Source organism: Tiliqua scincoides, chromosome 6, assembly GCF_035046505.1.
Source record: "Tiliqua scincoides isolate rTilSci1 chromosome 6, rTilSci1.hap2, whole genome shotgun sequence".
Taxonomy (NCBI): Eukaryota; Metazoa; Chordata; class Lepidosauria; order Squamata; family Scincidae; genus Tiliqua; species Tiliqua scincoides.
In genome coordinates this window covers 8,094,655-8,108,216 of record NC_089826.1, presented here as the reverse complement: position 1 = coordinate 8,108,216, position 13,562 = coordinate 8,094,655, and the positions used below count along the sequence as shown (strand labels likewise).

General features: G+C 46.2%; 1 protein-coding gene across 2 annotated transcripts in view; it reads left to right on the top strand.

The window, feature by feature from the left end:
* CCNI (cyclin I) overlaps nucleotides 1–11,237 on the top strand; it is a 48,846-nt gene extending 37,609 nt beyond the window's left edge. Inside the window, exons 3-8 of one of the 2 annotated variants that reach the window (XM_066632250.1) lie at nucleotides 1,354–1,488; nucleotides 4,974–5,048; nucleotides 5,268–5,363; nucleotides 6,988–7,128; nucleotides 8,162–8,392; nucleotides 9,531–11,237. In XM_066632250.1, the coding sequence (XP_066488347.1) occupies nucleotides 1,354–1,488; nucleotides 4,974–5,048; nucleotides 5,268–5,363; nucleotides 6,988–7,128; nucleotides 8,162–8,392; nucleotides 9,531–9,977 (1,125 nt within the window). In that variant the 3' untranslated portion in view covers nucleotides 9,978–11,237. The remainder of the gene's footprint in view (nucleotides 1–1,353; nucleotides 1,489–4,973; nucleotides 5,049–5,267; nucleotides 5,364–6,987; nucleotides 7,129–8,161; nucleotides 8,393–9,530) is intronic. The other variant, XM_066632251.1, reaches the window with a different exon arrangement.
* Nucleotides 11,238–13,562: the final 2,325 nt, after the last annotated feature.

Below are 13,562 nucleotides of genomic sequence, written 5' to 3'. Positions count from 1 at the left end.
TTGTTCTCCGTAGCTACCCAAACCATATCTCTTCTCAGCCCGACTGAAAAGGGACGGTCTCTGGTTCTCCCAGATAAATGGCAACAATAGGAGCTTTTGAGTGAAATGAATACAAGTTGGGGTCATGGCCTTTTGATAAGATTTATGAAAAAAGAGGCTTTCAGTTCAGGGCCCCCTTCAGATGGTTTTCACCTGAATTCTGTCTCTCTCAAAGCTGCACCAAATTGCTGAACCAAACGCTTCTTGTTCTGAATGGCTTTACTTGAAAGAGCGTCTTGTATGTATTCAGAGCTTGTATGTATTCTTGTGTGTATTGAGAGCCAGGGTGGTGTCGTAGTCTGGGAGGTGTGACCTGGAAGATCCAGGTTCAAATCCTGGGTGACCCTGGGCCAGTCACTTTCTCTCATCCTGACCTACCTCACAGAGTTGTTGTGAGGACAAATGGAGCAGCTGTGTGCACTGCCCTGCGCTCTTTGGAGGACAGATGGTATAAAAATGGGGTAAATAAATAAATAATAATATTCAGTGAAACTGCAACCAACTACCTTGGGGGAAAAATGCTGTGTAAATATCACAAGCCCAATCCAGCCAAAGCAAAATCATTTTAAGGCCACTGTCTTTATTGGTGGGGGAACCAAGCATTTGCGTAAATTTTCTCCCCATTGAAAGCAGTAGGGCTTCAAAGTTCCAGACTTTCCCTGGATTGTGGCCATGGTGGTGGTGGAATCACAATGGCCTCTGGTGTTGTGGCATTGCTTTTACATGTCCGTGTCCGTCTACATGACAGTGTAGAGTAGACATGCTGCACCCTCACTGCAGATTTTAAGATCGCATCGGTTCCTATATAGAAAATACTTTTCTGAAGCATTTGCAACCCAGACTGGGAATCCAGTACAGCAAGGGTTGGCAACGTTTTTGGACAAAGGTGTCACTTTTTCATTGGCTATCAGTGGTACGGGAACTCCATCAGCTTGGGGAGATGGCATTGCCATTCCCTGTCTGGCGCACAGCAAATCTGAACGGAGGTTTACCTCTCAAGTCAAGCTCCCTGCAGGCCAGATGACTTTGGGTGGTGCACCAGATCCAGCCTGCAGGCCATAGGTTACTGACCCCTGGTCTATAGCTTCCAGAAGAATGCCTACAGCACTATAAAGAGCCATATGTGAACATTTCATATGACCTTGTGTACATGGGTTCTATGCTAATCTGTCCAGGCCTGTGCTTTGCATGTCAGCTGTCTGTAATGTTTGAAGGGACTCTTTCTTATATTCTGTCCCCTTGTCATCTTTTTCCCTTACTAGTGTTTTGGAGCTACTTGACCTTCACATTCTATGTTCTTCTCTCCCTCAACAGGATGCAGGCATTTCTCCAACCCAGCGAGATGAAGTGATTCATTGGTTGGCCAAACTCAAGGGCCAGTTCCACCTTTATCCAGAAACACTCGCCCTGGCTGTCAGTCTCTTGGACAGGTTTTTAGCTGCAGTGAAGGTAAATATTTGACTGTTGGGGACTTGGGAAGGCAAGATTTATAGCACTTACTAAAAAAAAGTCATTTCTTCCTCTTCGTTGGTTTTAGCCAATCTACCATGTGAGGAAGGTCTTTTTATCTAGGGTGCTCTCATTTCAGACTTTTTCTTCTGTCATCCATATCAAACCCTTGATTCTCCCCATATCCACTGTGTAGTCAACTGGGAGATCTTCCCAGCATCCTCATGAGTGCCCAGGTTGCTTGTGGTTTTCTGATGAATGAATGCACCTGAGACTCGCAGAGTAGTCCACATTCCAGAGGACCTGACTGCGAACTGCAGTTGCCCAGCTTGAGCTTTGGAGTTGGCATTTCTGAAGCAACAAAGCCCCACAGCCATGTGGAAAACTACTATTGAAACTTGAGGGTGCCTCCAAAACTGTGGCCATCTTGACATCCTGACATTTCTTTATCCAAGGAAAGGAAAAAGCTCAAATGCCCCCTGGGCTTGTAGTAACCTTTGAGCTTGCCAAATAGGGCACCTTGAGTAGTTGCTATTACTTTTATCTAATTAGTAAAAAGAGTGAATAACATTTAGCCATTTACAGTTAGTTAGTTAGTTAGTTAGTTAGTTAGTTAGTTAGTTAGTTAGTTAGTTAGTTAGTTAGTTAGTTAGTTAGTTAGTTAGTTAGTTAGTTAGTTCGTTCGTTCGTTCGTTCGTTCGTTCGTTCGTTCGTTCGTTCGTTCGTTCGTTCCAGTCTCGAAAGACTCTGGTATCGCACTCTGATTGGTGGTTCTGGAACAGTGTCTAGTGTGGCTGAAAAGGCCAAGTCGGGAGTGATGATCCCTTCCACACTGGGAGCAAGTGCAGTCTGTCCCTGGTCTCTCTCCCTGGCTATGGGCCTTCCTTCATTGCCTCTTTGCCTCAGTCTGTTGGGTGAGACTCTCTTCAAACTGGGAAAGGCCATGCTGCACAGCCTGCCTCCAAGCGGGCCGCTCAGAGGCCAGGGTTTCCCACCTGTTGAGGTCCACTCCTAAGGCCTTCAGATCCCTCTTGCAGATGTCCTTGTATCGCAGCTGTGGTCTACCTGTAGGGCGCTTTCCTTGCACGAGTTCTCCATAGAGGAGATCCTTTGGGATCCGGCCATCATCCATTTTCACGACATGACTGAGCCAACGCTGTAGCCCTGCATTATCTGTGGGGATTTGGTTCCAGGAACCCCCACAGATGTCAAAACCCGCAGGCAATAAAATCCATGAGTCTTGACACATTTAATCCTCTGGAGGCAATGGGAGCTGTGTTCCCATCACCTCTGGAGGGTGTTCTGAGACCTCCAGAAGGCCTTAGAAGGTCATGCCATTTTTTTTGGGGGGGGGGGGGGAGAGGAGAACTGGAAGTGACATTTTTGCCTCTTTAAAGCCTTCTGAGGACCAGAGAGGCCCAGTGCAGCTCTGGTTGCCTTTGGAAGGTCCATGTCAGGCTGCCCCTGCAGGTTTGGGACAGTGAAATCCTGAATCCATGGATTCAGATTTTGATCCCGAATCCTTCGATGCAGACCTGTGGTGCCATTTATTACTTTAGCCATTTATTGATTTGTTTTGCTATGTCAACTGCCGTGTGAACTACTTTTTGTTGAAAACTAGTATAGAAATATTTATTAATATCTTGTAATAATAGTGAATTTAAAATACAACCCCCCTCCCTAACAACAAATCAGATCACAACAGCAATCTGCAACGTGAGTAATCTTAGTTTGCTAAAGGCCGTTTTCTTTTAATACAGAAGAGACGGCACCAAGCAAGTATCCCATCCCCCCCAATTTTATCAAGTTTTTGTCCTTTATTGGTTGCCTCTACTGTGGCTATTTTGGTTGTTCGTATTTGTTGTCTTAATTATTTTAAGACAGTTTTTACTGATACTGTAGTAGCTGGTAAGAAGTGATCTCCTAATGGTTTTAGGCTAAAAGATGATGTTTTGCTTATGCCACAAGGCTTTTTTCTCACTTTTGTGTGGTCTGATTCCCAGAGCAGTTCTACAATCCTTTTCCTCCTTCCATCTCAGCTAAGATCCCTTGGAATACAACTTGGAGTACAACATGGAGTTCACGTTTGAAATGCCCAGCTCTCTACTTTACTAGCTGCTCTGAAGCTCTTTTCGAGTATTTCCACACTGTTGAACTTGTGCTTGCCATTTCTTGTCCTCCGCCCACAAAGAGGAGGGGCCGTAGTTCTGTGACAGAGCATGTTCTTATCAGGCAGGAGCTTCCAGGTTCAAACATCGACATCTCCGGTTAAAAGACCCCCAGTAATGAGGCTGGAAAAACTTGTGCTTGAGACCTGGAAATCTTCTGCGTGGCAGAATAGATGGTACTGAACTGCTCTGACTTGGGTGAAGCCACACTTTGGGGTTCCTCATCTGATCACAGATCCATTTGCTAGCAGAATGTATGCGCGAATATGGCAAAACTCCATCTCAAATGGCTTTTTTTTTTATACGCTCCATCTCCCTCTACGCCCCCAAACACTTCTCAGTGCTCTGCGCTAGGAATTGTTTTCCGCATATTTTGCTAGATCCTCTTTGCTCTAGAACAGTGTTTCTTAAACTGTGGGATGGGACCCACCAGGTGGGTCACGAGCCAATTTCATGTGGGTCCCCATTCATTTCAATATTTTATTTTTAATCTATTAGACTTGATGCTACCATGGTATGTGACTGCATCTGGGGAAATGTTACAGACCTATACTTTTAACAAGCTGCTATGTATATTCTTCTAACAATGATTGTCAATGGGACTTACTCCTGAGTAAGTGTGGGTAGTATTGCTACCGAGGACTGTTAAAAAATATTCCTGCTTGATGATGTCACTTCCGGTCATGACATCACTTCCGGTGAAACCTGACAGATTCTCATTCTATAAAGTGGGTCCTGGTGCAAAATGTGTGAGAACCACTGCTCTAGAAGGCACTTCGGCAAGAGGGGTTGAAACTGGGCCAACGTGATGGTGCTGTCAGTTCACACACATTCTGCCAGCTTGTCTACCCAGCTGGGCCTTTGTTAGTTCACTAGGTTGCTGTTTGTCGTGCTGTGAGACCTGCAGAATGCCAGCAGGATTTCAGATCATCATTCATGTGGTCAAGTGTCGACTGCTTTTCTTGTTTAGCTTCATTGATTTTTCCTCCGTATCCCTTTTGTGCTAGCAATGAGCTCCTTCTCCCCCCCCCCTACCCACCCCGGTACCCCCTGGATATGACTAGGTTCCAATTATGATGATGCCCTTCATGGATTCCAGGTCTGCCTTTCATAATGGAATATTGATTTCCTCTTCTGGTGCTGCCTGTGGTTTTCTGTGAACGGCTGTGAAGGAAGAGAGCAATTCATTGAACCTGATGTGGAATGTTTGGCGTCCAGATCTCATACGGGTTGGGTGGCTAACGGAGCTAGAGAGACAGGCTTGCAACGGACCTCTGAGTTGCACCACCTCCCGTCATTCCTCTTTTTGTATTCTAGGCCCGTCCAAAGTACTTGAACTGTATTGCAATCAGCTGCTTCTTCCTTGCTGCCAAGACCATTGAGGAAGATGAGGTAACTGTTCTTCTAGAGATGCAGAGCAACTACGTTAAACAGTCCTTGCAAGGGCTGCTGTAATGTCTTGGCGAGCAGCGGTGACCACATAAGCAAGAGTGAAAGCCCATTTGCTTTTATTCTGCTTGCTGCCGGTTTCAGGTAGTGCAACAGGAATAATGTGTGTCTCTCCTTCCATCCTGTGGGCCTGGAACCCTGACTTCTGTTTGGTTGGTGCAGGGCCAGCTGGCAAGCCGATATGGAAACACTCTTAGCTTCTCTTCCACCTCCCCCTGGATGGCTGGTGAACATGGAAGTGTATTCTTCCAACACCTTGTAAGTCCAGACAGTATCATTATCTTAGTGCGGAAGTGGCAAAACAGGAAGTGTCTGGTTAGCTTCACAACAACTCCATGAAGCACGCTAGGATCAGAGGTGGAAGCTTTTTAAAGACTACTGTGTTTGATGACTAAGTAGGGTTTGAACCTGGGTCTATATATACTCTGTACCAAAGCAAACCTTCTGCTTCTATCTCAAAATGTGGGACTTTGCCAGCCCACACTTTCCTGGGAGTAAGCCCCATTGACTCTAATGGGACTTACTTCAGAGTAAACATGCATAGGATTGGGCTGTGAGTCTGCTGCATAACTATTCAGCACAGACCTGGATGAGATGGAATGTTGTGCTGTGGGAATTCCAGTGACTTGTCATCAGCTTGAAATGTGCTGGGAAATTGATTATAAAATGTGATATAGAACTGCTGGCAGCCGCTCTTGCCCGAGATAGCAGCAAGTGTCAGGTTTTGAAGCACAAAGCAAAGGGCAGGACGAACTTCAGGCTTCTGGGATCTGCTTTGTTTTTTTAACTAGACAATTGGAGTGGAGCACAAAATTTGGGGCAGGGGATTGAGCCAGTCACATGCCTCCTAAGAACTGTTAACTGGGATTACAAGTTCATATCGACATCCAAGTTACTACAGGTTAAGGATTTCTAGCACAGAACTCACGGGAACCTGATTAATATGTATATTTTTACAGAGGAAAAACACTCAGGTTGAGACATGTCAGAGGCTTATTTTTTATTTGCAATGTTACTTCGTATTGTTTAAGCCAGGGGTGTCCAAATCCCGTCCCAGAGGCCATTTATAGCCTTCGGGGACCCCCAATCCGGCCCGCGGGGAGCCCCAGTCTCCAATGAACTTCTGGTCCTCAGGAGACTAGCTGGAGCCCACGCTGGCCCGATGCAACTGTTCCCAGTGTGAGGGTGACTGTTTGACCTCTCACATGAGCTGTGGGCCCCCTCCACTGCTTGCTGTTTCACGTCTGGGATGTAGCAGCGGCAGTGAAGGAAAGGCTGGCCTTGCTTTGAGCAATGCCTTTACAGACCTTGAGCTATTGCAAGAGCTTCATTCATTCATGTAAGTTTCATCTCTAATATATTCATTTATGTAAATTTATTCAAATTTTAAATGTAAATTGCTTCTTTTTCCCCCAGCCCTGACACAGTGTCAGAGAGATGATGTGGCCCTCCTGCCTTCCTCCATGCCCTCTGGCCTAAGCTGTTGGTAGTCAGAAATCCTTGCCAATATTCTGCAGATTGCCCGAGATTTAGCAGTAGATCCTGATCCATGTTCTGCCAACCCTCAGAGTAAAACCTCCAATTTATACAGCACATGAGTTTAGTTTTTGTGCAAGAGAGAAGAGGGGCCATTGCTTATTGGTAGAGCATGTGCTTTGTACACTAACATAAGGACCTGAGTTAGTTTCTGCTAATGGAGCAAGGAATGGCCTTTGACTGGAATCCCTGAGAGCCCACCTTAGACAGTACCATACTCAGCTAGATGAACCACTGGCCTGATCCTGCATGAGACTCTGACCTCAAGCAGAATGTATGCTTTTAAACTGTCAAGTAAGGGCGCCTTGTTCTCACCTCTGTTTGCTTTTCTGTTTCCACGTTGTAGAGGATTCCAGTACTGAAGGTGTTGGCCAGAGACAGCTTTTGTGGCTGTTCTCCAGCTGAAATTCGCCGGATGGAGAAGATCATTCTGGATAAATTGAACTGGGACCTTCACACAGCAACTCCGCTGGACTTCCTTCACATTGTAAATATATAGGTTGTGCTGTGCTTGCCACTGGCCATGTTGTTCTTGTTGGAATGAGAACGAGACAGTGATGTGTTCCTGTGGGGGGGGGGGGGGTGATAGGAGATGAGAGGAGAAGCAGTGGAGGAATGGATAGAGGACTTCATCCAGGGTGCACAACTCCAGGATCAGGTGGAGGAGAAGTACACATTTCACACCATTAACAGTTTTATTGTATGTTTAAATGTATTGCTACCCAAAAATAGTACTGAGCACAGAATGCAGCTACTTGAGGATCTCAGCTGTCATGTTTTAAGAAAGTTTCTAGTCCTTAAGATTCAGAAGGGAGGTTTGAGGATATGGGAGTAATGCCTCGTGGAAAAATAGTGAAGAAAAATGATTGGGGTCCCCATATAGTTCTTAACTCTCTTGTGATAGGGTCATGTCTTTCCTGCATATCTTAAACTGATATGTTGGGGGCTTTCTCATTAGCAAAAAGATTCAACGGGGGGGGGGAGAGATGTGATGAGGGGCCACTAGCTTTGATGGCAGTAAAAGATTATACAAATTTATGGTGAACAAGCCTGCCAATAGCTGCTAGTGGTGACCATGTTCAGAGACAGTATGCAGGGGAAGAGTGTGTGTTGATCTCCTTGTTTGTGGGTTTCCCAGAGGCATCTGGGTAGCCACAGTGGGAAACAGGATCCTGTACTAAGTGGACCTTTGGCCTGATCAGCTGGGCTACGCTTAAGTTCTTATGTAAGAGAAGCAAAAAATAATCCTAACTAGCTGGTACAGCCAAACAGTGCAATTAAAAGCCTGCTGGGGAAAAAAGAAAAGCAGGTCTTCAGTGAGGGTTGGAAGGCAGGCAGGCTGGGTGCCAAGCAGACCTCCCAGAGTAGGGAGTTCTTAATGAGTAGGTAGAGCCATCTGTCCGTACAGGCACAAAGGGTTGAGCTGGCTTAGAAGTGCCCCCAGGGTAGCAACTTGTTAAACTACTGTTTGAGTTAACACAGGGTTGTGTTCTCCTCTCCTCCTCCCCCCCCCAATTCAGTTCCATGCAGTTGCCTTGTCGACCAGGCCTCAGTTGCTGACCACCTTGCCCAAGATGAATCCATCCCAGCATATGGCTCTGCTCACCAAGCAGCTGCTGCACTGCCTGGCCTGCTACCAGCTCCTTCAATTCAAGGGCTCCCTGCTGGCTTTGGCGATTGTCAGCCTGGAAGTGGAGAAACTTATTCCTGATTGGCTTGCCCTCATCATCGAACTGCTCCAGAAGGCACAGGTAGGACCTTGTGTGGCGCAGCGGGCAAACCAAGACCACTGGAGATGGTTGAGAGGAACAAGCCTTCGTTCTGTTCCAGGTTTGGAACTGAACAGTGACAAGGGGTGGGGATTGTGAGCACAGTGGCACAAAGGGTTCTGAAGCTCTTTTGACTATCCACACCCCCTTCCTTTCAAGCTGGAAACCTGTGCAGAAGGGATTGTCCCAGGCTTCACACGAAGGCTCAGAAAGCGGTCAGGGCCAGATCCATGTCTACTTAGAAGCAAATCCCGTTCATTTACTTCCCTTGCATTGAGGGAACTTACTCCTAGGGGAAGTGAGTATGGCAGTCCTGTGCACAGTTCCTTGGAACTAATGCCACTGAACACTGTGAAGCTTGCTTCCAAGTAAGCACGCATATGATTGCACAGGAGATGGGAGGCTACCACAGATCCTGACTTGGCTGCCAAGGCCAGGCAAGAGTTGTGGGCCTCTTAGCAGAGCAGATGCCAGTGTCCTGGGAGGAGGTCAAGGGTTACAGCTTGACCCAGATTAGATGCAAATGATTAATTGTCTCTGCCTGTATTGCACACACATATTTGCAGCAGGCTGCAGTCTGTACAGGCGAGGCTTCTATCCGCGGATCCAGCATTTGCAGATTTGCCTCACTGCGGATGCTGGACCCCTGGATGGCCCCCTCAAAATCTCCCAGAGGTGAATGGAACCTTGTTCCAGCTGCATCTGAGAGATTTTCTGAGCCTCAGAGAGACCATGGGCCACTGCATGTGGCCTTTATGAGGCTCATAATGCCGCCGGAGCCTTTAGAATAAGACAAAATGGCATTCTAAAGGCTCTGGGCAGCATTCTGGGCCTTTCTGAGGTTCAGAAGGGCTCCAGACTCTACCGGAGCCAGGCTCCAATCACATTCAGAGCCCAGCCGGGAAGAAAATCATTTTGATTATCCATGATTTTCGGTATCCAGCTCTGGGAACGGATCCCCCGCAGGTAAGCAGGTCCCACCTGTAGACTGGTACTATATTGGCAATTGGCCATCAAATTCTGCAAAGCCAACTCCGTAATGGGCTGTGGCCCTGGAGTATCCTAACAGGAAGCAACGTTTTCAAAAACCACGCCTTGTCTTTGCTTTTCCCAAATCTAGATGGACAGCTCTCAGCTGATCCACTGCCGGGAGCTTGTGACCCAGCACCTTTCCACTCTGCAGCCTTCTCTGCCACCCAACTCCGTCTATGTCTACAGTCCCCTCAAGCACAACCTGGTGACCTGCCACACAGGGGCGTTCCAGTTCCATCCAGGCCCAGACTCCAAGGACAACCGCAAACCAGAAGTGCCAACCAAAGGCTCGGCTGCGCTCTACCGGCGCCGGCCGGCTCCTGGCAGGTGCAAGCAAGCGACAGCCAAGCGCAAAGTGGAAGAGATGGAGGTGGACGACTTCTATGATGGGATCAAGCGGCTTTACAATGAGGAGAATGCGCCAGAGGCAGTGGCTCTGGAGGGCAAGGCTGCTTCTACCTGCAGCACCGACGCGTCACGGCAGGGTGGAAACATTTCTCCCTGCCCTCCTTTGCAGCCTGTTCCCGTCATGTAGTTGCAGATCTGCAAGGCGCTTTGGGGCAAAGCTGTTGCTTTCTTACGTGTGCAACATCAGGCAGCGACTGGTCTCTGGCCAGTAGAGCAAAGGCTGTACCTTTATAGGGCTGAGTGGAAGGGAGCTATCCTTTTCATAAAATTTCACCCTCCCCCCCCCTCGTGCGGCTAATTATAGTTCTACTATTTAAGTACTTAAAAACTAAAAAAATTAAAAAAATTAAAAAGCAAAAAACATTTTAAAAACACCCAAAAACCCATTTAAAAAGTAGCAAAAAATTGTTTTCTTCTCGTGTTGTCCGTTCCACTGTTTTAATCTGCTGTTGTGTAATTGTTACCCCATTTGCCATGTTGGAGAGTTCACACTAATTGTGCAACATCCTTGCCAAATTTCTGCCTGTGTGTCCTCTCCTTATTCTGAGTTTGTTTCATTCTGAAAACTTCCCTTTACCTTCCTTCACTTTCTGGCCATCTCATGCACAGTGTCCTGTATGTTTGCACTTTTACTTGGGTAATATTCCTGATTCTTTCTTTTGCAAAACAGGAATGTCTCCTTGTCCTTCTCTTGTTTTCCATCATTTAGCACTTTGGTGTTTTAAATGTGATATTTAAAATTAGATCTGCATTTAAAATTAGTAGGGAGATAGGCGGGGGGGAGGATGTTTGTGAATTGTCCCGCAGCACAAACCCGAGCAGTTGAAAAGGGGAACTGAAAGATGGCTTTAACAGTTCATTCATTGGCAGGCCTAAAAAGACTTTCCATTTTAAATGTTTATACAAAAATGGAAGCAGGAAGCACGACTGCTGCCGTTACTGATGGAACCAAAATAGAACACTGTGTGCGTTTACCCACCTACAGGCACACACAAGCTTTAATGAACACCTGCATAAAGTGCAAAATGTCACTTAAGAAAAAAATGTGGCTGGTGTTACTGCTAGGGTCTGTGCTGGGGATAGTTCTGCAATCCAGAGTCTTCACTGTGTGCAAATGATTGGCCACAGATTTCTGCCCCAAGTCTCTTACCTGTGCCCCTGACCAATTTTTATGTTCGTGTAACTTTGTAACCTGAAGCAGATGAGAAAAGGGTCTTTGGAGAGCTTGTTCTTCAGTGTTACAGCAAGTCTCTCTGCTTCTCAGAACAGTCATCCCTTCCTCGATTTTAAAGCTCTCTCCACAGCCCTTTGGAAGGTATTGCATTCAGCCGTCATACTGACGAAAGCCTTCTGGTAGCAATAATAAAAAAAACATGTGGTCCTTCGATTTGTGAGTCTTGCATTTTTACTGGGCAGAAGGGAGGTTGCAAAGGCGTTCCCATCTTGGGTGCCAGAGGATTGGACGATAGCAAACGTCACGCAGATCTTTAAAAAGGGAAAGGGGGGACCCACAAAGAGTGGATGTCAATGGGCAATTTTCACAATGGAGAGAAGTGAAAAGCGGTGTGCCCCAAGGATCTGTCCTGGGACTGGTGCTCTTCAACCTCTTCATAAATGACCTGGAGACAGGGTTGAGCAGTGAAGTGGCTAAGTTTGCAGACGACACCAAACTTTTCCGAGCGGTGAAGACCAGAAGTGATTGTGAGGAGCTCCAGAAGGACCTCTCCAAACTGGCAGAATGGGCAGCAAAATGGCAGATGCGTTTCAATGTAAGTAAGTGTAAAGTCATGCACATTGGGGCAAAAAATCAAAACTTCACATATAGGCTGATGGGTTCTGAGCTGTCTGTGACAGATCAGGAGAGAGATCTTGGGGGGGGGGTGAACAGGTCGATGAAAGTGTCGACCCAATGTGCGGTGGCAGTAAAGAAGGCCAATTCTGTGCTTGGGATTATTTGAAAAGGTATTGAGAACAAAACAGCTAATATTATAATGCCGTTGTACAAATCTATGGTAAGGCCACACCTGGAATATTGTGTCCAGTTCTGGTTGCCACATCTCAAAAAGGATATAGTGGAAATGGAAAAGGTGCAAAAGAGAGTGACTAAGATGATTACTGGGCGCCCTCATAACCTTATGAGGAAAGGCTACGGCGTTTGGGCCTCTTCAGCCTAGAAAAGAGATGCCTGAGGGGGGACATGATTGAGACATACAAAATTATGCATGGGAAGGATAAAGTGGATAGAGAGATGCTCTTTAGACTCTTACATAACACCAGAACCAGGGGACATCCACTAAAATTGCGTGTTGAGAGAGTTAGGACAGACAAAAGAAAATCTTTACTCAGCATGTGGTTGGTCTGTGGAACTCCTTGCCGCAAGATGTGGTGACGGCATCTTGCCTGGACGCCTTTAAAAGGGGATTGGACAAGTTTCTGGAGGAAAAATCCATTACGGGTTACAAGCCATGATGTGTATGCGCAACCTCCTGATGTCAGATGCAAGGGAGGGCACCAGGATGCAGGTCTCTTGTTATCAGGTGTGCTCCCTGGGGCATTTGGTGGGCTGCTGTGAGATAACAGGAAGCTGGACTAGATGGGCCTGTGGCCTGATCCAGTGGGGCTGTTATGTTATAACGAGACATCAAGACCCGGCCACAACTAGGCTCTCCTGTATGCAAGGCATACCACTGAGCTATGAGCCCTGCCTATGTTTGTGCCACTGTAGGCTAGACAGATGGCTGCAATTTTCTTCCAACTGATGCCATTCTTAATGTGGTTCAGGAGTTTTCATTGTGCCCCTTTCCAATCTCTGGACTAAATCACTACATCTTGGGCATCCCTGTTTTATTTAAAAAAACCGCTTCACCACATTCATGCCCTTGGCTCTGCAGTACCATGTTGGTGGTGGATAGAAGAACCTATCTGTGGAGTCAGCAGTGCTTATGCAAGATGGCAGTAACTCTGTAGGGTTTCAGTGAGATGACTTTAGCAGCCCTAGTTGAGAAGTGAACCTCCAGGGAATGAAGCTGGGTTTTTCTGCATGCAAAGCACATACTCGACTACCAGAGTTGGGGCTCTTCCCCAAGAGACGCGATGGGATATAAATCTCAGGATATTCATTGAATGAAAGAACCAACCTAGTTTACTTCCCTGCTTCTCATGAGACACATATAAATATGAAAACTGTTGCATTCCAGTCTAGTTCCTTCTGCTTATGATTTAGTCACAAAGGCATTAAATCCATGAACCCATATCCTAAAAATTTACAATAATGAAATGGTAACACAATTTTATTACGGTAACTTCAACATACATTCAAAACTTTAAACACATGTAGCTATTGAATTGTAACTTCAAAACACATTCCCCTACTTTTTAGTCCTTTGTTTTTGCCAAGTCTTTGTTTTTGAAAATGTGTGCCAAAACCAGGCATTTGAAAAGCTCTAGTAATGCCTTAAAGGATCTCTCTAGCTCCCTCCTGTGGTCTCAGCAGTCAGTCATTTCAGGCTGAGAAATGAATTTCCACTGGAAAGAAATTTAGGCAAACCCAACTATTTAAAGTTCGTGGTATGGGGTGAAGAATGGAAGCTATTCTAAGTGCTTCATTTTCAAGTTTTGGGACATGCGTTTCCAACCTCATCTTGATATTTTCCCCCACAGCCATAAAAATGTGGCATTGGCTCGTCTTGTATTATACAAACTCATAGGGTAG